Source organism: Aptenodytes patagonicus, chromosome Z, assembly GCF_965638725.1.
Source record: "Aptenodytes patagonicus chromosome Z, bAptPat1.pri.cur, whole genome shotgun sequence".
Taxonomy (NCBI): Eukaryota; Metazoa; Chordata; class Aves; order Sphenisciformes; family Spheniscidae; genus Aptenodytes; species Aptenodytes patagonicus.
The window spans coordinates 129,716-154,525 of record NC_134982.1 but is presented as its reverse complement, the minus strand read 5'-3'; the positions used below and the strand labels follow the sequence as shown (position 1 = coordinate 154,525).

Genomic DNA, 24,810 nt, shown 5'->3' with positions numbered 1-24,810 from the left:
GGCACAGGCTCAAATCCTCCCTAAGATTTTGTGTCTGTCTGCCCCTTGGCATTGCAGCTGTGTAGCTGTGGGTGACTACTGTCCCCCTCTGCAGGGAGAGAAACCATCCCAGGCAAGTGTGGAAAGATGCTCTGCACTGCTCAGGCATGGTGGGCTACCTGGTGAAACCATCGTTTTACCAAACGCATGCTGTGGTGTCTCCACAACAGTATTGCATTTCACCTGGGAGTTGCTTCTGAAGCTGTCGGCAACCAGGCCCGGTGCAGCCATGCAGACCCTCAGCAATAGCCAGCCTTGCTCCATCTGGGCCTGCAGCAGCAAGAGGTGTTAGCTGGGGCTGCCAGATAGGATGGCTAAGTCCTCTCATGGTGACTGTGCCCAGGGAATGACCAATGGTGGCAATAAAGGTGTTTACAGGACATGGTTTACGTCGCCAGATACAAAGGCAGGTGTTTTTCCTGTACCTAATACTGGGGACACCCAGCTGTTTTCTGCAACCCCCAGCTGATCCACCCTGTCGGTGATGGGACCTTCCAGAAACCCGGTCCATTGGATCACCCAGCTTCTCTCAGCAAAGCACTGTAACTCACTGGGGCTTGGCAGAGCCACCACCATTCTGTGGGGCTGGAGGAAATGACCCAACCCAGGCAAAGGGGGCTCAGTACAGAGTGGCTTTCACTTCTGGAGTGCATTGTATTTGTATCTTTTGCACTTCACAGACCAATACCTGAGGCCAGGATTGAGGAAGAAAGAGGGAGGGGAGAGGAGAGGAGAGGAGAGGAGAGGAGAGGAGAGGAGAGGAGAGGAGAGGAGAGGAGAGGAGAGGAGAGGAGAGGAGAGGAGAGGAGAGGAGAGGAGAGGAGAGGAGAGGAGAGGAGAGGAGAGGAGAGGAGAGGAGAGGAGAGGAGAGGAGGGGAGGGGAGGGGAGGGGAGGGGAGGGGAGGGGAGGGGAGAGGGAGAGGGGAGGAGAGAAAGAGACAAAAGAGTGAAAAGACAGAGAAAAGGAAGGAAGGCAGGAGGGAGGGAGGTGGGAAGGAAGGCAGGCAGGAAGGCAGGCAGAGAGGGAGGGAGGGAGGGAGAGAAAAGAGACAAACCATACTTAGTGCATTTATTAATTTAAAAATGAATATTTTTACTTGATTGGGTGGAGACAGAGAGAACGAGAGACTTAGAAACCTGTAGGAAGGTGCTAGATGTATTCATTTGCAAATTTCATTCACAGGCTAGCTCTTGGAAGACTTACAAAGTCCTTCATTTTATAGGATATCTGAGCCCCTCAGGAGTAGTATTGTATACATCATCCATGTGCAAGGGCTGTACAGCTTTTGTGTGGATTATCATGCATGATAACTACTATGGCTATGCAAGTGAGAGACAGACTGATGCTCCCATCTGCCTTAACCACAGGACCCTGCTCCACAGGGCTGGTGGAGATGACCTGTGCTGGCCCCATCATTGCCTGCCCAGGCTGCTTGGGGCTCCTGGGCTAGCGGCCCTGGCAGCGCTGCAGGCTGCAGTGAGTAGCCATCCCTCAACCAGCCAGCTGCTCTGTATGGGGCCACATTCCAGCTGTTAGCCAGCATCAGCTCCGCTTGTTGGGGAGTGGGAGGCAATCAGGTCAGCACCTACTTAGGTTTTCCCCAGAAAAAAACTCTGAACAACAGCAAAGAAAATCTTGCTTGGTCCTGAATCTAAAACCATTGAACTGGATCCTGTGTGTCCCACAGACTCAATCAGATTTAGCACTAGTGAAAGCCATGCTTTTTCTCGGGGTTTAGGTGCCCTACCCTGGCATAATCTTTCAGGTGAGCCAGATACAAGGTTTAGCCTTGTACGGAGCTAACTCCTAGAATAAATGTGGTGAGCTTATTTTACCCTATACAAGTTATTTGCTGGTACCCCAAGCCCCAGCATTTGGCACACATAGCAGCCAAGCAGAGGGCCACTGCTGTCACTTGACGTTTGAACTGCATTTGAAGACGTAGAGGCTGTGAAATTAAAGCAGCCTGGAGCAGTCTGTGTTGCTCACTGACTGTGGTTCGCTGATAGCTACCAAGCCTTGGTTTCTTACAAGTCCTCACTCAGTTCTATATATGATGACATTTTTGTCCCAAGCTGTAGACTTATATGCTTCACTTTTTGCCTTTTACTATATTTAGTACAGAGATGGTCAAAACCTTTTTTTTTTTTAAGTTTTTGCAGAAAATGTCAACATTTGCATACTGGGTTTGTTTCAAAATGTTTGAAACAGATGTTTTTATTAGAAATATATGTATTTATTTCTGAAAGCAGTATTAAATGAGTGGTTACCTACCTACATATTATGCATCAGAAACACAATTTTGCTAAAAAATACAATTTAATAGCATTTTGATCACTTTGAAAAAATGGGAAAAGGCACATTTTTTCCCCAATATTAGCTTTTTTAAAGCCATTTTTTTCCATGGGGAAAAATGTTATGTTAAAAAATGAGCATCAGTTCTAACTTTGCACTAAGCAGTCACAGCACATAAATTTTGACACCCCCTCTCGGGGTTTTAAAGTCTCTCTCTCTCTCTCTCTCACTTTTCTATATTTACATTTAATGCTATAGAGCTAAGCGCATTCCTCTGCCTGCTCTCACTCTGCAGCCCCTGTCAGACAAGACTGAATTCACAACCCTTGGATAGTGGTGTCTTTTCTACATCACAGAGCATTTCTGCTCAGCAGCCTGTTTCATTTCGGTGAAGGTGGCTTGTGCCTTTTCTTTGATCGCATCCATGTCCATATTCTGGATGTTCTGCAGCTGTCCCAGGATAGAGTCCTTGTCCTCTTCCTCCACCTGATCTTCTGCCACCATCTTCTGAAGGTCTTCTGGCAAATCTACATCATCTCCAGCCATCTGTATTTGATTCTCATCCAATTCACTCTGATACAAAAAGCAGAAAATAAAAACAGTGCATGAGAGTATTTCTGCTATCCCAGGATCTACTGATGAGTCTCTTTTTTGTTCGTTCATTTGTTTGTTTTAGGGAGAACTGAAACATATGCACAGATTTTTCAGTCAAAGTTTTTAGATGCAACTTGTGAATTCAGGGGCTCAATCAGCCCCCATACAAGTGTTAAGAATTTTCAGACAATGTCAATTGTATTTCTTTGAAGGGTTTCAGTAGTGTCAAAACTGAAGACCTCAGTGTCACTTGCCATTTTAGAAATCTGTCATATGTGTTAACTGTGGTAACATGCTGATACTGCAGGAAATCCACCACAAGTTATTCGTATCCACCAAAGACATGCTGCAATATACTGCCTAGGCTGTCATCTGTTGTGCGATTTGGTCAATGAAGCAATAGCTTTAGAAAAACTGTGTGGCTACCATTCCCCTATTAATTTGGTGGTGGGTATTTTTAGATATCAGCACTAAACTGAAGCCTTCCTGAAGAAAGATGCATTAAACTTAGGAAAGAATTACTGGAAAAAAGGCCTCCATCTTCCCCAAACCATGCCTAAACTATATCTAGGTCTTTGGTTGTCATCTCTGAGTTGTGATGAAGAGCAGGGGCTGTCTGGCACATAATCAGAGCAGTGCTGCAGTGCTGGTAAGTGGGGTAATAGGAGGACTTGGACAACAAAAGAGAGGATGGAGATGGGGTGTGAGTCTGAGAAAGCAAAAGGAGACAGGAGAAGGAACTGGTTAAGCAATTAAAAGGGCTGAGATGCAGTCAGCACTACACACACTTGCTTCCTGCCTGCCCACTGAAATGCTCTATCAGTGGGGCTATGTCAATTTTTCAAACAATGGTGATTTTGTTCACATTTTTGTGGTGGATTCTGATGGATTCAGAGCTCAGAAGAACAGGGTATTTTGACACAGCTCACACATCAAAGATAAGCATTAATGCCTCATTACATCGCCAAAATGAAGCATGACAGCAGCAAAGGCCTGATATGAATAAGCAGCAATGCTGTCAGCAGGAGGTGTTTTTGAGAGTGAGAGGGATCTTGGGTTTGCATGAATGAATGAATGCAACAATGAATGGAAGGACATATATGAGCAATGTGTGTGTAGTTTCAGACCTTAGCAGGGACAGGCAGACTGGGATGCTTGGCTACATAGCCACTATTTACTGTTACCTATATTTGCACAACTTTATGTTTGCAATAACTGTACTTCCCTTTAACCTGATTTCTCCCCATATATCTTATGAAAATATGGAGAGGTGTTTCATGATCGTTACTACTACGTGGGTAAAATGGGTGAGGATGTCTCTTGACCCCTTTGGGTAAGGGTTGCTGCTATCAGATCTGTGGAAGCTAGAAACAATATCCCAATCGGCAGAAGTATTCTTTATTGATTGCGTAGCAGGAAAAAATTTGTTATCCTGCTTGTGTTAAGCTTTAAGTTAAACGTGTTAAGCTTTTAATCAGCAAGTGCTGGCTATCGGAGGAATTAGCCCTTTTGGAATTCTCCCAAGTAGCAGTAGAGAATGATAAAGAAAGATACTGGGTTAATCACTGAAAAAGTCCCCCTAAGCAGACAATCACACATGTTCTTTTCTTTAGAACTATTTATAATTTAAGACATCATCACTGCATGCTACTGTATATTATGTGGAGAGATACCCATACAGTGCACACAAAGGCCACTTTGGTGATGCGAACAATTGTTTGGCACATTCTTGCACCAAAGCCCCCTGTCCTACTGAAGTCTGAGATGTGATGCACAATGCAATTTGGGGGTTCAAAGTGTTCTCTGACCAAAGAAGAACGTATTCAGATATAGTCTAAAGCAGTACAATTCTGCCCAAGTCACCTGTCTCTACCCACTTGGCATTTAGCCTATCCTTGAATAGACTAGTATGAACTTCAACAGGGTAGGGTCACTCAACAGCAAGCCAAGAAGTACATAAGGTGTGTATGGCCTCTTCTCTTTCTTCTAAAATTTGACAGATCTGGTTCTGTTACTTTGATTTGAAATGGAAGTGTAGCATTAAGTTTCTGATTTTACCTGTTGTGTTTTGGTTTTTTTTTTAAGTCTGGTGGAAATAAGTTAAAGCTTGTTTTCTCACAAGGAGAGACCAGAAGATTTTCCTACAGGATGTTCTTAAAGTCAGGCTAATGCTGCAAGTGTCCAAATACACACTGAGCCTGCAGCTCCAAGCACCCACTTCTGAAAGTCAGAATCAGAAATGTGGTGCGGAAATGCATCATGTCTGTTAGTTTCAGACAGCAGCTTGCAATCAGAGTGTGAGCAGGGTGTGCAGATCCCTGCTGTCCCAGCGTGCACATGTGGGGACTGTTACTTGCCCAAGGCCAGACATGGCTCTGACAGTGATAGAGGCACTACCCCGCATCAGAATACACTCAGCTTGGACTACAGAGAGCACCCAAAATAGGCAGACCTCATGGACAGGACAGCTGGGGCCATGGGCTCTAATAAATTCATACAGAAAGCCCCTCTGGACCCTGGCAAACCTGCACTCGACTGGATGGCCTCTCTCCTGATGACTTTAATCTCCATAGTCTCCAGGTCTCTGCAAGTGTTCAGCCACCCTTTTAGGACCTCTGAGAACACAGAAGCAACATCTATTCTAGTAAATTAAATATGCCTGGCACTGGTCTCTTGCCCCAAGGCCAGCTGTCCTGGAACAACCCACTGCGATGCTATTGAACTCTCTCACCCTACCAAACAGGGTGGTCCCATCTAACTGCCTATTGGCAATGCCTGTCCTAACTCCCAAACTGGCCCTGGGAACTGCTTGGGAGAGTGCCCAGGCCAAAACTGGGTCAGACTCTCTTCTGACAATTCAACAGCATAGGCGATAGAGTCCTAGTGCCTGGTAATATACTTTGACCCTGATTATGCATCTGATGTAGTAAGACTCAGATCCATTTTGTTACAGGTGCAATATAATGCAGAGTTCTTTATACATACATGATACACAGGTGTAAGCAGAAAACAGACAGTCTAAACATCCATTTATATGACGTCTGATTGTAAACAAAAGAGATCAAAGCTCACAGGCTAATCTACAGGGGAGCCAGACTGCTTTCCAGCATCACTGTGTGATGTACTGCTTTCCTTATGTCTAACATCCTGTCATAAAATTTACCTATGCCTACACGCAGAGATCTTTAGGTAGGTGAATCCAGACCTGATCCTGTGATTCATCACCTATAATGAACCAGTTACATACAAAATCAGAGTTCATCTTGCCTTGACCTGCAAGTGGGATTTTTGGTAAGCAATACAGCAGCCCCATACTGACCTATGCCATCCAAGGGCTGCAGGTACCTCACAAGTAGGTACGAGGAGCCACAGGTTGGAAACACCAGCCTTCTCCCCCACAAACACCCTCTTGTGCCATCCCTACACAGGGATCACAGTTTGGAGCACAGGAAAGGTGTGCGGAGGCTGCTTGACACCCGAGCTGTCAGGGCCTCGTAGGCACTGTCATGTCATTGCCCAAACTGGCTTCAATAAGAACCCCCTTACCCCTGGGGTCCAGAAATCCCATTTCAGCTCAGGTCAGGCCCCCAGTCCTGCCCTAAGCTACATCACAGCTGTGCCTGTGCCAAGGTGGTCCCCTGCTGAGCCTGGCTTGTTGACTGGCTTTCCAGGATAGACCATGCTTTGCCTTCCCTGACAATTACTGGGCTGTCGCTGGATCCTGCTGCGAGCCCCAGCTCTGCGTACTGCGTTTAGAGCCTGCGGGACTGTGCCTGTGGGTGAGGGCACTGCTTGTGCTGGGGTCCCCCGTAGCCCTGGCCTGGACCTTCTCAGCAAGCAATCCTGATCCCGCTGCCTCCTGACATCCACACTGTGACTCCATTTTTCCACAGTGGAGCCACAGCTGTTTCACTCTGGCCTATTAAGAAAACATTTAGATCAGCAAAAGAATTCTTCAAGCTTAGCAAATACTTGTTTTCAGATACTTATCTAAAGCCTGTATGCACTGAAGAGCTTCTCCTGAGACAAGTTTCTCTTTCTGCCTGGTCAATATGCATCCCCCATGGCACAGCTAGAGCTTATGTAATGGTTGCGTACAAGTAAAAAACCCTTTAATTCTGGAATGGCGCTATTCATTAAATCAAGTCTTAACAATATTCCCATCACAGCACAATAGAGCAAGAGCTGTTTGAGATTACATGACTACATGTCCCTTTCATGGCAAGAAGCTTTCCTTTTTAGTGTCTCTAGCAGCACTTGTTATTGAAAAGACATCTGATTGCATCTGAATACTCTTTCCCTCTAAATATCAGTGAATGAAAAACATCCTGCTGTTCAGTGACTGAGAATCTCATAGAGCAGTGCCCACAGAAGTGCTTTGACTAGGGGAAGGGATCCACCTGCTTGGAGCAGACGACATAGTCCCTTCCTGAGGTGCTAGAAATGCATATATCAGAACACAACCCCCAACACTTGGACAGAAGAACGGCACTGATGTGACAATACTCTGACAGAGAGTAGTGGCATTTGAGATAACGTGGTGGATATATGTGCAGATCAGTGATGTGAAAGGGGTGGTGGGGCCCATGGGGAGAGATTGCCGTGCTGCAGACAAGGTCTTTGGACAGGTTGGTCGGGCCTGTAGTCAGATGTTCCTCTCCTGCAGCACAGGCACCATCACCTCAATACCCTGTGTTTAGACCTTGCAGAAGCTAACTGATTACTGGATGCCAGTTCAGGAAAAAGGCAGTACATGAATAAGAGAGTTTGGTGTGTTTTTTTAAAATTAAAATACTTATTTAGGTATTTATATGATTTTTTAAAAAATGTTTTGTATGGAGGTTATGCATTGAATACTCTGAAGATGAAAAAGTTGTCCATAGATCGAATGTCTCACGGCTAAAAACATCTTTGTGATGACAAACCTAAGTTGACAATTCTGTTAATAGGATTAGGTTCATTAAGGGACTGCTTTCCCTTATAAATCTGGCCCAGATAGCATGGAGCTTTAGATTTTGCACTGAAAAGGGGGCCCTGCTTAGTCCTGAATTTCATGCTTTCATTTACAATGTGTGCTAGTGATTGATACTGGTAATATTCAGGGTTTCTATCCCATACTAGGCTACCTGAAATTACTTTCATTTTTCAAAATAATTATTGCATTATCACAGGTCTGAGAGCATTTTGCTGCCATAATGTTGTACCATAGAGTTGAATTCGTTTCAGGGACATATAGCGCGCACATAATAATTTCATTTTCTTCCTGATATAACATATCTTTTCATAAGGGCTGATGAAAATAAAGCAGACCTTCAACCAAGAAATGCTATATGGGTAGACACAAATGCAGAAAAGCATATCCTGCAAAATTTACTTGCAACCGCCGCAAATCAGCAAATTTAAGTATATGCTTAATATCTTCTTTGCTGGCTTAGGGCTCCTGTCGTACCTTGGAGGCAAGTCTTCTACTGTTATTACTGAAATTTGGCCCCAAAGGCCACTTAGTGTGTACCAAAGTCAGGATCCTGCTGGAGATGGGGCAAATCACTATTGCATGCTCTTGGGTGCTATGAGATGGCAGTGCGCTCATCAGGGGTCAGCCAAGGGTGACCGTGGAGACCTGAACACCATCTCAGAACTGAAGAAAGCACTCCGGATGGGAGACTTTCAAAATCACAGACACACACCCAGCTCCACTGACTTTTAATTGAGAGCTGGGCACATTAAGTGTCCTGAAGCCTTTGAAACTAGCCCTTCTTGGGGTTTAAAACTGGGGCCTTTCAGAGTCTGGTGAGGCTGTGGGGAAATGCTGTTCAGTAGCTGGCTCAGCGTATGCCTCCAAAAGGAAAACAAAGCCTAATGATATTTTACTACTCAGCTGCTAATTAAAATGCTGGTGTTTAGAGATTTAGGCCTACAATCCAATCAACTACTTAAAATCTTGTACTTCATTTTTTTTTCATAATTAATCTTTCTGTAATTAAACTCGCCCTCAGGCAATATGTTTTCCTCTTTCTTGTCACTATGCTGAGCACCCACGGCCCAGAACAAATGGTATATTGCAACTGATGAATACAGAAGACCATAGAGGATAATCTGCCCTTGCTCCTTCTAACCCTATATATGACACTGGTCATGCACAGAGCTAACATATATCCATGTTTCTGCAGGCATATCCCTTTCTCTTCCAGATGGATATTCTGTCTGGAGGGAATCTGAAGATGCGGTGCATTTCTCTAGTCTTTTTGACGCCAGGCTATAGCTGTGAGTGAGTGCCAACAATTCCCTGACATCTACTGCAGGAACAAATATCAACCTTACACACATGGAGCGGATCCTGTGCTTACACCAGGCCTTGTGATCGCACGGGCCTCGTGCTGCTCACAGGCAATTTCACAGTCTGTTTCACCTGGGACTGCACTGCTGAGCTGAAAGAGCTCCGCACCTATGATTCATCCCAGATGAGCAGGATGCATTGCAGATGCTCTGTGCAGTTTGTAGGAGATACCCAAGTTTGATAATGCCTGGAAATGTTAGACTACACAGTGCAGACATGCGCATTTCTATAGAGGCACCTACAGCCATAATAGCAACACCTCTAGGAAGTGAAAAAGAGATCAAAGTTCAAGTACAAGTAAGTGTGTGAGCTTGATAACCATCTGTGAAAGACTCACGGGCTAATACTACTTCCATTTAAAGGGGTCATTTGAACGAGAAGCTACAGGTGTAGTGATAGGCCTTCATTTTTGAAGATGACAAATTGTGCCTTCAGATAATTTTAAAAGCCAAATGTCCTTACAGAGAGTTTGTTGATCTGAAATGAGTTGTTATATAGAACTGTATTCACTTCAAATTTGCTTACAAAAGCTTTGTTCAACATTGACACATTTGAAGGGCAGGTAGAGGTAGCTTAATTGAGGTTTCTCTGCAGCATTTTTTCCCTTGCTCCCCCCCCCCCTCCCCCCCCGTACCTGTCTCAAAACACTCTGCCATACTTTTTTAAGACAGCACTTCTCTTTCTTGAAAAGTCAGTTAGCAACGTTTTGGTTGCAAAAAGCATGTTTTCAAAGTTAGAGAAAAATACAATTTTCATCCCTGATTATGAATAAGGCCTGCCAGACTGGTTAAATACAGATGGTAAAATTTTATCTAAGTCACAAGGTTGATTCACTTTTCATCCAAATTGTAATTTGCCTTTAGTGTTCAAGCAAAAGATTGAGTGGTGCAATTTTATGAACATGGCACTAGAGGGCCTTTGACGGCTCAGGGTTAGAAACATCATCAAACTAACACTGTAGAAAAAATGCATGATTTACAATTTGTGTTTACATTATATAATGACTTTCTGAGCCTAGGTGACTTTGTTAATTTTTAATTGCTTGACTGCTCAGTCCTTTCCTTCTTGCATTTCTCATGTTTCAGTGGGAAATTCTTTAAATATTTCAGCAGAGATGGCTGCAAATATTTTAGTGTTTAGTTGTGCTTGCCACAGAAAATGCATAAATATTCAATTCTATTGCTTGCAGGTTCTAAGATAGGTTTTATAACTCCTCAGTCATATTTGCCTTTGCTCTCAAGTCATGCCAGGTAATGGAATCTAAGGGGCTAGTTGGCTCAGACCAAACTGTGTTAGGGACTGTCAAATCATTTAACCATAGGGGTGATGGCACTCCAGCACTGGAGAGCATGCCCCAGCACTGACTCATTTAGGAGTTTAGATTTAACACTAGATTCACAGAGCACTGAGGAAACTGTACAAAAAACCCTTCACTGGCAAATGGTAGACCTTCTTAAAATGCATCCTCCACAAGGAACCCTTCACATCTGGTTCCTCCTGTCAAGCTGGAGGGATTGTACTAACCTAGGGCCAGAAACACCACCAAAAGCCCCTGACAGGAAAGGGGACAAGTTGGAACCATTAAGCCCACTGCTCACAGACAGCCAAACAACATAAGCGTCCCCACAGATCTGGATGTAGACAGAAGTGATCAAATGAACCCCCTACTTATTCATTAAATTCCTTTGAGGAGAATGAAAAGCGATAACTGGAGGAGCTGTCTGAAAAGGTTCAGCATTGTGGGAGAAGGTAGCAGAGATGATGTGTGCAGAGGTGGCTATGAAGTCAAAGATCAGTCCTTGAAGATAGTGGGAATATGTGATGGGTTTAAATAATCTGCTGGGAAAGCCCAGTTTATTGGGCTTGAATTTGGTATCTGTGGGTGAGACTCCAGAGAGCTAGGACAGGAAACCTGATAAATGTCATTTTCAGAACAAGGCTTGATGAATTTGAGCAATGCCATCCCACTGCTTGAACAGCCTTCAGGGTCTCTATTGCTAGTGAACATGATGGAAGCATTTTTCATAGTGAAACTTTCATTGATCTTAAGTCAACCTAGGATTTTTGCTTCAATTCAAGAATTGCATTGGGTTCTTGGTCCCAGTCGCAAAACCCCACCTCAACCAGCATAATATATTTTGGTTCATCTAAAATGCAAATTAGGTACAAGAAAACAAGGTAGTCTGACGGGGGTCCATCTGTCAAAGAAGAAGAAGAGCATCTTCAGTCATAGGCTTGCCAAGCTGGTGAAGAGGGCTTTAAACTAGAGATGCCAGGGGAGGGGAACCTCATTCCATCCCACTCCTACCAGTTTGATGCCAGGACCAGCAATAGATGCCCAGAGCCTGGAGAAGGAACACAGGTCAGCAGGAGAGAGCCTGAAGAGCAGCACAAAGGAACTCCAGCCAGTAAGACAGCTTCATCGGGGGCCCAACTTCAATGCCTCTACACAAACGCACGCAGCATGGGGAATAAACAAGAGGCGTTAGAGACGTGCGCACGCCTGCAGGGCTACGACCTTATTGGCATCACGGAGATGTGGTGGGATGGCTCCTATGACTGGAGTGTTGGGATGGAGGGATAGAGGCTCTTTAGGAGGGACAGGCAGGGGAGACGAGGAGGGGGTGTCACCCTCTATGTCAATGACCAGCTGGAGTGCATGGATCTCTGCCTGGGGATGGATGAGGAGCCAACCGAGAGCTTGTGGGTCAGAATTAAAGGGAAGGCAGGGACAGGTGACATTACGGTGGGGGTCTGCTACAGGCCACCTGACAAGGAAGACCAAGTGGATGAGGCCCTCTATAGACAGATAGGAGCAGCCTCATGCTCACAAGCCCTGGTCCTCATGAGGGACTTCAACCACCCTGATATCTGTTGGAGGGACAATACGGCAGGGCATAAGCAATCCGGGAGGTTCCTGGAGTGTGTCTGAGCCGCCAGGGATCAGGTTAGGAAAGCTAAAGCCGATAGAATAACTTCTTTCTCCAAGTGGTAGAGGAGCCAATGAGGAGAGGTGCTCTGCTGGACTTTGTTCTCACCAACAAGGAGGGGCTGGTGGGGAATGTGAAGCTCAAGGGCAGCCTGGGCTGCAGTGACCACAAAATGGTGGAGTTCAGGATCCTTAGGGCACCGAGGAGGGCACACAGCAAGCTCACTACCCTGGACTTCAGGAGAGCAGACTTTGGCCTCTTCAGGGATCTGCTTGGTAGAGTGCCATGGGACAAAAGCCCTGGAGGGAAGAGGGGCCCAAGAAAGCTGGGTAATTTTCAAGGATCACCTCCTTCAAGCTCAGGAGCGATACATCCCAACAAAGAGGAAGTCAGGCAAAAGCACCAGGAGGCCTGCATGGATGAACAAGGAGCTCCTGGACAAACTCAAACACAAAAAGGAAGCCTACAGAGGGTGGAAGCAAGGACAGGTAGCCTGGGAGGAATACAGAGACATTGTCTGAGCCGCCAGGGATCAGGTTAGGAAAGCTAAAGCTGATAGAATTAAATCTCGCCAGGGACGTGAAGGGCAACAAGAAAAGATTCTATAGGTACGTTGGGGATAAAAGGAAGACGAGGGAAAACATTGGCCTTCTCCAAAACGAAACGGGAGACCTGGTTACCTGGGATATGGAGAAGGCAGAGGTACTCAATGACTTTTTTGCCTTGGTCTTCACTGGCAAGTGCCCGAGCCTCACCGCCCAACCCGCAGAAGGCAAAGCGGGGACTGGAAGAATGAAGAGCCGCCCACTGTGGGAGAACATCAGGTTCGAGACCATCTAAGGCACCTGAAGGTGCACAAGTCCATGGGACCTGATGAGATCCATCCGCGGGTCCTGAAGGAACTGGCGGATGAAGTCGCTAAGCCACTGTCCATCGTATTTGAGAAGTCGTGGCAGTCTGGTGAAGTTCCCACTGACTGGACAAAGGGGAAACATAACCCCCATTTTTAAAGAGGGAAAAAAGGAAGACCCAGGGAACTACAGGCCAGTCAGTCTCACCTCTGTGCCTGGGAAAACCAGGGAACAGATCCTCCTGGAAGCTACGCTAAGGCACATGGAGGACAGGGAGGGGATTCGAGACAGCCAGCATGGCTTCACCGAGGGCAAGTCCTGCCTGACCAACCTCATGGCCTTCTGTGACGGAGTCACTACATCAGTGGACACGGGAAGGGCTACAGATGTCGCCAATCTGGACCTCTGTAAGGCCTTTGACACGGTCCCCCACAACATCCTTCTCTCTAAACTGGAGAGGTATGGATTTGATGGGTGGACTGTCCGGTGCGTGAGGAATTGGTTAGACGGTCGCATCCAGAGGGTAGTGGTCAACGGCTCAATGTCCAGATGGAGATTGGTGATGAGTGGCGTCCCGCAGGGGTCCGTATTGGGACCAGTACTGTTTAATATCTTCATCAGTGACATAGACAGTGGGATCGAGTGCACCCTCAGCAAGTTTGCAGATGACACCAAGCTGAGTGGTGCGGTCAACACACCAGAGGGACGGGATGCCATCCAGAGGGACCTGGACAAGCTCGAGAAGTGGGCCCGTGTGAACCTCATGAGGTTTAACAAGGCCAAGTGCAAGGTCCTGCACCTGGGTTGGGGCAACCCCCAGTATCAATACAGGCTGGGGGATGAAGGGATTGAGAGCAGCCCTGCTGAGAAGGACTTGGGGGTACTGGTGGATGAAAAGCTGGACGTGAGCCAGCAATGTGCGCTCGCAGCCCGGAAGGCCAATCGTATCCTGGGCTGCACCAAAAGAAGCATGGCCAGCAGGTCGAGGGAGGGGATTCTGCCCCTCTACTCTGCTCTGGTGGGACCCCACCTGGAGTATTGTGTCCAGCTCTGGAGCCCTCAGCATAAGAAAGACACAGACCTGTTGGAGCGGGTCCAGAAGAGGGTCACAAAAATTATCAGGGGGATGGAACACCTCTCCTGTGAAGAAAGGCTGAGAGAGTTGGGGTTGTTTAGCCTAGAGAAGAGAAGGCTCTGGGGAGACCTTACTGGAGCCTATCAGTACTTAAAGGGGGCTTCTAAAAAAGATGGCGGCAAACTTTTTAGCAGGGCCTGTTGCAACAGGACAAGGGGGAATGGCTTTCAACTAAAGGGGGGTAGATTAGGCTAGATATAAGGAGTAAGTTTTTTATGCTGAGGGTGGTGAAACACTGGCATAGGTTGCCCAGAGAGGTGGTGGATGCCCCATCCCTGGAAACCTTCAAGGTCAGGTTGGACAGGACTCTGAGCAACCTGATCTAGTTGAAGATGTCCCTGCCCACGGCAGGGGGGTTGCACTAGATGACCTTTAGAGGTCCCTTCCAACCCAAACTATTCTATGATTCTATGATTTGAAAGTTTGGATAGATGAGGCTAGAAGTGCTGGTCTCTTTCCATTGATGACAGAGTCTCTAAATGACTTGCTTGGGTTAAGTACTAATTTTTTTATCAGCTAAATTTAGACAAGATGGATTCTTTACCTTCCTCCATTTTAATTAATCAGAAAAGCACTGGAAAGTACTGATCAGAAAATAAATGGTAAAGACTCAGAGCTGGCAGGTAAGTACTAGTAATATAAACAAGCTCTCAACTTGCTAAGAACCACCAAATGCTTCCTTGTGGGATATAAATTAAATCTTCAAAAATGCTAACATCTTCACGGTAGTAGTAGTTCAGAGCAGATGCATGATCCAAACCCCTACACAGGCTACTCTGTCCCATATTACCTGTCTCCTGCCCATGGAAGCAGCTGACAAAATAACATAATAATAACTTTTCCAAGCACAAAACCCAGAGTTACTTTCTCCGTGCTGGAGCTAACAGTGCAACCCACTCTGGACAACACTGAACAGCACAAGTGGGCCACACCCACACGCCACAATCAAGTGCCAGAAAGTCATGGACATACACAAAGCCTTTCAATTCCGTGGCCCTAGAGCAGAACCTCAAATTTTAGGGAGCCCCTAAATGCACAATAGTGCAGGCCCCGATACTAATTTACACAAACAAGTCTTCAGTCACTTCTTCAAAATGAATGGAAAATAATATTCAATACTTCATGGACCTTCCTTCACACTCTACCACAGTTGGTTTTCTTTAAAGAGTCTTTGGGGAAGGAATTTGTCCAACTTTTTTTTTTTTTAAACCAAACCTAATCATTTTCACCCTTATGATTAGTCATCCCTTCAGAGCATGCTAATAGATTTGAAAGGCTGGGCTGTCAGGTACAAAAGTCTTATTTCTCTTCTTCCCACCATATAATTTTTGTCCATATATCTGCTAGCTATCTTTAGTAGTTTTCCTTCATTTCCCTTACAGAAGTCAGTTACTGATTTGTTGTTCCCTGTATATCTCTTGGAGACTTTTTTTGAAAATGTCTTCACATTTCCCATCTTCTGAGCTTAAACGTCAGACTCAGTATTACATGCCTCAGTAATTTTGGCAATTCATAATTTGAAATCCTTTAGAATTCTTGGGTAAATACCCTCTGGCCCTGGTGTACTGTACACCGTTTAACAACTTCCTCCATCAACACTGACCTGAGAAAATTCCCCTGATTCACCCCCATAAAAGAGACTGTTATAGGGAAACCTATCTAGGGACCTTCATAGTGATCCTGTAGTTACGATGAATGCAAAGAATTCACTTAACATTTCTGCTATGGGCTAATCTTCCCTAATTCTTTTGCAGAATCCTTCTCTGGTCTCACTCCTTTAGTTTACTTTAATTCCAGCCCACAGTCCTAGAAGAGATACCAGCTTTCTTCATTATAGAGGCATCACCATCTTGCGACAGGAAATCATCTCCAGAATATTCAAGTTTCAAAATTTTTTTTTTTTAATAGGCAAGCTCTGTGGATGTTTAGTATAGGCTTAGTGCTAAAGCCTGTACTTTGATAAACCTTTGATAAACAAGAGTTCTGCAATTAAATCCCTGAGAACAAGGAAGACGATCAGAAAATAAACAAGGGAGAAAGTTTTCCCTCTAAACCAGGAAAACACTTTAAATACAGTAGAGAACTATCCTGGTTTGTATCCATGTGTTTTTATGTCAGGAAAATACTGTGAACCTACATGCTAACTTTCCTTTCTGTCACAATCTAGAAGCTATTACAGCTGCTGCCTGCTTTTAACAAACCTTCAGATTTCTCTGTTGCCTGAAGATTCTGTTGTCTATATTTTGGTTTTCCTGGGAATATTTGACAGTGTCAGGAGCACTAAAGAAAAAAGAATGGACAGTTTGCTTGCACTTCTTGGAAGAAGATAGTAAAAATGAACCTTCAGAAGTTTAGCAGAACTCAAATGTACAGCTTGTAGAGGAGTTTTCAGGGACTTTGCTTATTTGCTTATAGCTTTTTCTTAAACTTTTGCATGTTGCTAAGAACACATACTAACTGTGAGACACAATCAGACCAGATACTCAACTTGCTGAGTCACCTGTTTCAGATCTGACAGTATAGAGAGGGGTTACAAGAATCTTTCCGTTAGATTAGTCTACTGAGCAGAGAAAAAAGACCAAAGAAGCAGTCACTAGGGAAAACCATGGCTCTGGCCTCCTCCATTTCTGTACTGAGCTGCAGTGGGGATCCCACTAATGAAGGCAATTTGCCATTTTCAAAACTCTGCATTGGTAGTCAGTTTGCTTTAAAATTGGCCACTGAACTAGATGAGATCACAAACTACAGGCTTACCTTAGGGAGTCTGTACTTTTCTCTCAGATGAACCCTCAGACAGGCTCGCTCTGCTTTTTTCTGTGCAAACGCTGCATCTCTTTCCATCCTGGAAATGAGAAAAAATGTTTCTTCATGATATTAATAAAATACGGTCTTTTACACTGAACCAGTTGCTCGGCTGCAAAAAGCTACACGCAGGAGTTACTCCCAAAGTTATGTGACTTGTCCAAAGGCACAAGAGGAGCGATATCAATGAAGTGATGCTAAGGGGCCAGACTTCCTGTACCCCAAGCTTGTTCTCAGAACAGTTCCCTTGAGACCTGTGAAGAATGAAGGATAAGCCAATACTACTTGTCTGGAGTTTGTGCCTGTACTAGCTGTTATTGCTTACTGTAACAATGAACAATTCCAATAAGCAGAACAGAAAAGACGCTTGTTCCTTGCTTATTCCACTGGGGCACTTATAGACATGCGGCTACCTGACAATGTTCTACCAACATGACATTCTCATAGTATAACAACACACACACACAATGGCAGAATGGACTTTCTGGGTCAGACCAAAAGTTTACCTAGAGTCCCATCTCCAACAGTAGACAGTAGTGGACACTTAGAGAAAGAATTTAAGAAGCATCCTGTATCAAAACTGCCCAGCTACCAAAAATCAGTGGTGTAGGGTACTGGAGCTGGAAATTGTCTCTACATCATTGTCTTTAATAGTCCTGGATGGCCTCTGTCACCTATTAATTTTCCTGGTCTTTTCTGCATCCATTTACTGTTTCAGAACATCCTACGGCAATGAATTCCACAGCTTCCCTGTGTGGAAAAGTACTTCTTTTATCTGTGGTTTTATAAAATGCTTTCATTAGATTTAAGAACTGTTCAGCACAATTTTTGGTTAGATTACTTATGTATTTATTTGCAAAATGTGTCTCCTCAAAGATTTTTGGTAACATTTGATAACATTCACCTTCCCCCCTTTCCCTTTAATTTTTTTTCACAGAAGCATTGTCATGGAAATTCTCAGGTAAAATTGATTTTGTTCCAGTACAGGTATTTTGTCACATAAAAGCTACTTGCAAGATGAAATGTTATTTTTCCTCTGCTTCCACAAATGAGTTTTTGGGTTTCTCTCTCTCTCAAAAAAAAAAAGGTTCACATTAACTGGAAGCTATCTTAAACTTCTTTCAGCCAGTCATTGATGGGAAGATTGGAGTTTTTTTGAGCCCTTCTGGCATATTTTCCCGCTGTTTCTCAGCCTTCCTCCTCTCTTGCCCACTCCTTCTCCAGAACATCCCTTTAGGTGTCCTATGAGGCTGAGGGGCAGGAGGGAATTTTCTGCTCAGGTAGATTTGAGCTTTTCACTTGTCCTGTCATCGTGGGAAGACCTGGCAAAACTCACTCAGCCAGTCTCCCACCATTGCTTGGGCCCTCGTGTCTGGCCTAATCTTACACCTTTTTGTTCTGGAGGATCTAATTATTCCCTGGAACATGAAGCTTTGTAGGAACAGGACACAGGTGTAAGAGTAGTTGCATGACAGTCAAGAGCCTGTGATGTACAACACAAACTGGTGGTCCCCTCTTGCTTAAACTTGTGATGCTGGAAGCAAATCCTATGCGACTGTGCTGGAGACTGGCAGCACAAGCCACCCGTTTGTTCCTGTGTATTACACATTTTCCTGAGAAACAGCAATCTGTGCATTTTTGTGTGTTTAATCACCAAAAAAACCCAAAAACCGAACCCAAACCCTGAGAAGAACCCAAACCAGGATGGTCATGCATCAAAGGCCAAACTCTGCCCGAGTATGACTCCAGGAAGGCACTTCTACTTCTCTATCTCCACTCTTGTACAGCTGAAAACTGGGTAAAATCCAGAGAGCCCTGAAACAGATGCTCTGCCTGTGACAGATTGAAGATTTCTGTGAAGATTTCTGACACATATTTACATAACCACACCAGCGTGCACTGTCCTGAGCTAATTTTTTTTCTCTGAAAGTACTTCAAATGTTCCTATTATAGTTCCAAACTGTACTTTCAGAAGTACTCCTGCACCAATTCCTCAATACAGTTCAGCATGTAACAGACACATGCCACACTTGAAAACTTTATAGAAATATTTTTCCAAGCATTTTCCCTATTCCAGGAATCCCGTTTTGCTTCTCAGTCTCAATAAAGCATCTTCCTGCCCGCAGATGGTTATTTCTCTTTTAAATATCCCTTGACAAAATGCATAGCAAAACATTCTGTATTTTATTCCAAACCAAATGATAACCTATTCAAGGTTTTATGATAGAAATGGCTGCTGCTAAATACAGACCTGGATACCTCAAATTCCATCAGTCATTAACCTTTCACCCATAATCATCTTACATGAAGGATTTACACAACCATTATGTAATTGACCATTAGAGGCACAGATGCATTTGAGATTTAAAAGTCAATTGTTTTATTTATAATTATGCATTATTTGAACTCCTACATGTTAAGTCCTTTATTTTACTTCTGTTTTGATATTTAAACACAGCAAGTGGTAAAGATTATCACTACAGACAAAATAAAATTGAGATTTAATCAGTTGAAAACTTCTGCTTTATTTAGTAGATTTTAGAAAAAATAACTGAAAATGCAACTACAAAAAATAACCATCTTAAAACTTTTCTCTAGATAAATATCATCCATTTAACATAGCACTCATTACTTTTTCATGTCTGCCATAATAAATGTGGACAAAGAAAAGATGATGTATTGAAAGTGTACTCCACATGGAGTTCTAGGAGAAGAAATCATACACATCTTAGAATTAACTCCTGCACTACAAGCAGCTTTGTACCTATGGAAAAATTTGATAGATAAAGTAACATCAACTAGGAATGAATCCAGCATATCAAGGTGTGGAGATAGCAGGAAAGTGTAGGAGAGAGTTGCAGGATGGGGGGGGGAGGGGGGGGGGAAGGGGGAAACATCATATTTTATCATTTCCAGTTGGTGAACTTTTATTTTGGGAAGTCTCTTTAGCAAAGATTCTTCTGCTTTAAAAAAAGGGAAGAGTGCAGAATGTTTGGCTTTTTCTTGGGTTATTTTTATCTGCACAAAGTTACCAAGAATCAGCCCCATACTGATAATAAGGGAACAGGTACTCACTTCTCCTCAACCACTTGCTTTTGATATTCCTCATACTCCTCTCTGGTCATTCCTGCAGCTGCTGCTGGATCAGAAGGAGTGCTTTCTTCTTTGCTTTCTTCCCCTCCACCTCCAAGTCCCAAATTCTTTACCTGGTTGCTCAACATACTTTTCATTAGAAAGGCCATCTTCTCAAGAAAAAAGGAGCTATAAGCAAACAACTACAAGAAAGCCAAACCAAACCAAAAATGTTTTCAAAACCAACAATTGTAAGCAAGAGAGTTTCTACAGCCACATCAGCTCTTCAAGGGCACAATGCTAGTGAAACGTGAATGCCAAAACCAGTTTGTCAGCCATAATCTGGATTAAAGAGTGAACTCGTTAATATCTAGAGGCAGATGGTTCGGATTGCTCCAAAAAAAATCATTAGATGCAGCTACCTACTTTTTATATTAATACCTTAAGCTAATTGTACACACACACACAAAAATCAATTATAGTGTGCAATAGCATTTTGACTTCTTCAGTCTTGAAATTCTCACTTTCACAGAGATGAAAACATTCCCTGGAACACAATGGATCTGAATTAAATATCTGGTTGACTAAATGGCCATAGTAAAATTGTAAAATTCAGGCTACTGAGCAGAAAACCCTTTTGGCTTTACACAACCAAATGAGATTTCAAAACTGGAATTCTTCATTAAACAAAAACCCCAACCCTTTTTATCCATTGATATTTTATCACATTGGACAGAAAGTACATTGAATGATTTTTCTTCATCCACTTTTCACATGGTTGGTTTGTCTCACAGATGAATGGGGCATTACTGCTATAATTACTTTTTTTTCAAGTAATCACAAAAAAAGCAAATCACATCTTCCTACTTTTCATTCCTTAGGGTTTATTTCAACTTTTCACCAGGCTGTCTCCATCTAGATCACTACTTTGACTGGTGCTGCATAGAACACCTAGTATTTTAATCTTAACTGTCAGTAAAGGAGAAATGAATCTGACTGATTCTATATGCTATAATACAGCTTTGATATCTTTTGTTTGTGGATTGCTTGTATAGGTCCTCATCTTTCAAACTTTTATTCACATCATTAGCCTCACCAGCTCTTTGCAGGTGAAGATTTGCAGGCTCTGCTACCTAGATCGTAAGACTATTTGGGGAAATCATCTGCTAGGTCTCAAAAGTTCATGATTTTGGGTTTTGAGCATTTATCCTACTGTGACTGACTGCACATGCCTTAATGAAACATTCTGTAATTTTGATTATCTAAATGGTTCTCCCAGCACTCTCATAATTTCACTGAGAGATGGGAAGATTCCAATTTGCCTAATGCCTTAATCTGTATTAGAGCCTTTCTAATTAAAGCAGACCTGTTAGTATTAAAAAAAAAACAAAACCAAACCCGGGACGTTCTGTAATCCTGGATTATTAGTGATTAAAAAAGAAACTTTAAATTTCCTCTTGAAATAGAGTATCACTCAGAAGCAAGAATTCCAAATCACAAGAAAACTACTTTGATATACTACAAATACCTAGAAAGCATTTTTCTTAAATCAAAATTGTTTTTTATAATCAATTCAGAACTATGCAAAAGTTGCAAGAATTTATGGGAAGAGTCAACTTTTTACATTTGGCCAACTCTGACCTTGATTACCAAAACTGTATTGTATTTGCCCAAATGGCTAACGGAACTGAGATCATAAACATTAGATAGCTAATCCCAATTTAAGCAGAGAATGCTAAACTTGAGCATGCATTAATCTGAAGTTGAATGCATAAAATTAAATAAAATCTGTTTTCTGGCAAAATTTAAAAACTAGAAATCCAGCATTAAGTTTATACACAAGGTATCACTGCTCCTACCTCAGAGAGTTACTTCAAAATGGGCCTGGCAAAGTCAGTCTGACTTTCTGTTACACCCAAAGACTTCCCTGGTTCAGTTTGCTGCCTCTCGGAGGCATTCAAAGGGCAGAACGGCTGACAGCATCCCTTATTTCCCACCCTTCTGCATTTTAGAGAAGGCTGTGTTTGTTCAAAAGAGCTGACAACTAGCTAGTGCTGTGGGTCCACTGCAGGTCAGCTGTAGCTGTGCAGGCATGCTAGTTCCAGCAGAATGCAGCATGACCTATGCTATTGCCTTATCATTGTGCAACTATCATCTGGTAAGTGCTGTCCGACTCTGCTCAATGGTACTTTTATACCATTTTCCCAGCCTGGAGACAATATGGACAAGCAGAGATGGTTCTAACCTGCAACCCTTTTGCCTTCTGCTAAAACCAAGACCTTGCTCACTTTGCTGGTATTTGAAAAGTCCTACAAACAGGTCTAATCTAGCATCTCTTTCAGAAGGACAGTCTTTGGATGAGCACTCTGACTGCCGAGCAGTAGTGGCAACCCCATGACCCAGAACAAGACCACAAGAATCCCTCTCTGTTACGCAGCCAACTTTAAAAGGAAGAAATGAAAATAAAGGGTTATTTCTAGAAAATTATTTGAGTTAAATACTGCTCCAAGAGCAAGCCTCTGAAAAAAGCCAATCCCTAGTTCCTAAACTACAGCCTGACTCACATAAGTGACTTGCCCCACACTGCTCAGAACACAGTGGATCTCAAGAGTGGGAGACAGAAAATCTTAAATGAGGGGAGAAGTCAATTCAGGCATCTCTAGAAATAGATGGTGGCCAGAGAAAGAGGGCATCACAACTCTGGATAAAAGTTTTGGTCTTGCTGACCTTCGCATCCACTGCTTACAACACAAAGCTAACAACAGAAACTAGCAACATGGACATCAGTAGCTGGAAGGTCATCTTCTCAATCTGCTTCAGCTCCATAGCCAAGCTGTATCTTACAGAAGTACGCAGCACAAAAGGGGCCAAGAAATACTGCATGAACCACATACAGATCATAAAGAGGTTTTCAGCAGCTTGCAAAAACCATCGAACAGGTTAAAGTAATATATTAGCACTGTTTATGCACTGATCCTAAAATGCACGAGTTCAGTAACAGTATGGTAGGCATCACAGAAAAGCATGCTAGAAGAGATATTTAAGATCAGATAAATATAACTTTTGATGATTAGCATTTTCTCTGTGCTTCAACAGCCACTTGATTAAATGTTAGAACGCTGTCCCACAACATCACTACTTAGTGCCAAATGCCTCTCGAGTCCACTTGCAGTGGTTGGCTCATCTTTATTTAAAATTCTCCTAACAGGAACAGGGAGCACCAGTGTGTCTGTACTGTGCACTTCACAAATACGACATGCAGCGCTGATTTTTACAGTATTAGGTCTAATAGTCTTCTCTAAGTGTATGGGAAGTGTATCTGTTAAACTTTGTGCTATTGATCTTTACTGAAGAGAAGCTTCTGTAATTTTGGGCACAAGTCTTGGCTATAGACTTTGATCCTTATAGAAATGTTGCTAACACCACCTTCTTCCTCAAAGAGATGCTTTCACGGAATTGACTGAGAAGGCAAGAAAGCTGAAAACTGTCTTGGGAAGGGATTGCTGAGAACCTGAGAGCTCTTGCCCTCCAGGTCTTGAGAGAGGTCTCATGAACCTTCCTAACAGCAAAAAAGCTTTCCAATGTTAGATTCAAAATTGAAGACAACAAAAAGTGCTTTAAAAGTTATTGGCCCTATTAGAAACTGCTGAGAAACACAAGAGACTCGTGATAAAACTCTGGAAGACGCTACATAGCTAGCTAGTGAATTGCTCACTTCATTGTGGGTTTAGATATTTATCACAAATCTGTGTATACAAGTAACAAATAAACAGACTGATAAGGAACCGATGGCTCACCGAGTACCTAAAGCATCAAGTTTTAAGCACCTACCTTGGGTGTTAACAAGGACTAGTACCTCCAGAATAATTCCCGTTCCTGACAGGTGCTTTAACTACTGCCTATATTGAAGTTACAAACCACTTACTGCTTTTTGTTGATTATAGGGATCACAGGCTTAATGAAAAAATATGGACAGCTGCTAATTAAGTACTCAGGTTGCCACTTCTTTTGCTTTTAAATCAACATCCTTTCCCTCTAGCTTAAGTGAAATCAAAATTAAAGGCTCAGTTCCTGTTATCTGATGGAACTGGACGATACGAAAAAAAGCCTGTATTCCATACTCAAAGAACGCAGGCATCTCCAGCCCCAGAATAGAATTCAGAGTCTCGAAACAGGCAAATCACAAAGAGCAAAATCTAAAAGCCTCACAGAGAGGCCAGCACAAAAATGCTATAGGCAGGCAAGCATCCAAACTCCCAGCCTTTTCTCGAGACTATGTTCCCAAAACACAGTCACAGCAGACAACTGCAACCACATAATTCAGAAGTAGCTAAGTGTTCTTTGAAAGGACCAAGACTCTCCCCCCCCCTTCATCCCTCTAGAAGACGTTGCCTTTTATGCAAGTCGGAACGTTAGATCACTTGCACAGAAAGAGAAATAAATGTTTTAGGGCTTTCTCAGCTTGAATAGATTTAATTGAAGATTCCTCTCCTCCACCTATTGGAGAAATTGCTCCTGGCTGGGGGAAAATGATGGTCAAAGAGGGAATTCTCACTCATATTGTGGGAGGTTACCACAGACAAACAGTTTACTGGACAGAACAGTAAAAAAAAAAAACCAAAACAAAAAACAAACAAGGAGACACAGACTGACTTGTTTTGGGTAGACACGTTGTATTCCAACAAACAGGCACAGAGCACCCAGGTGACCGCAGTTTGGGGAATCTGGAGAAAGAACTTCAGAGCTATAGACAA

General features: G+C 43.3%; 1 protein-coding gene across 1 annotated transcript; it reads right to left on the bottom strand.

The window, feature by feature from the left end:
• Nucleotides 1-1,098: 1,098 nt before the first annotated feature.
• LOC143173082 (complexin-4) lies at nt 1,099-24,702 on the bottom strand. Its single transcript, XM_076363075.1, has 3 exons — nt 20,060-24,702; nt 16,937-17,024; nt 1,099-2,908 (listed from the first exon to the last, which is right to left on the bottom strand). The coding sequence occupies exons 1-3, from the start codon at nt 20,224-20,226 to the stop codon at nt 2,681-2,683; spliced, it is 483 nt and encodes a 160-aa protein (XP_076219190.1). The 5' UTR covers nt 20,227-24,702; the 3' UTR covers nt 1,099-2,680.
• Nucleotides 24,703-24,810: the final 108 nt, after the last annotated feature.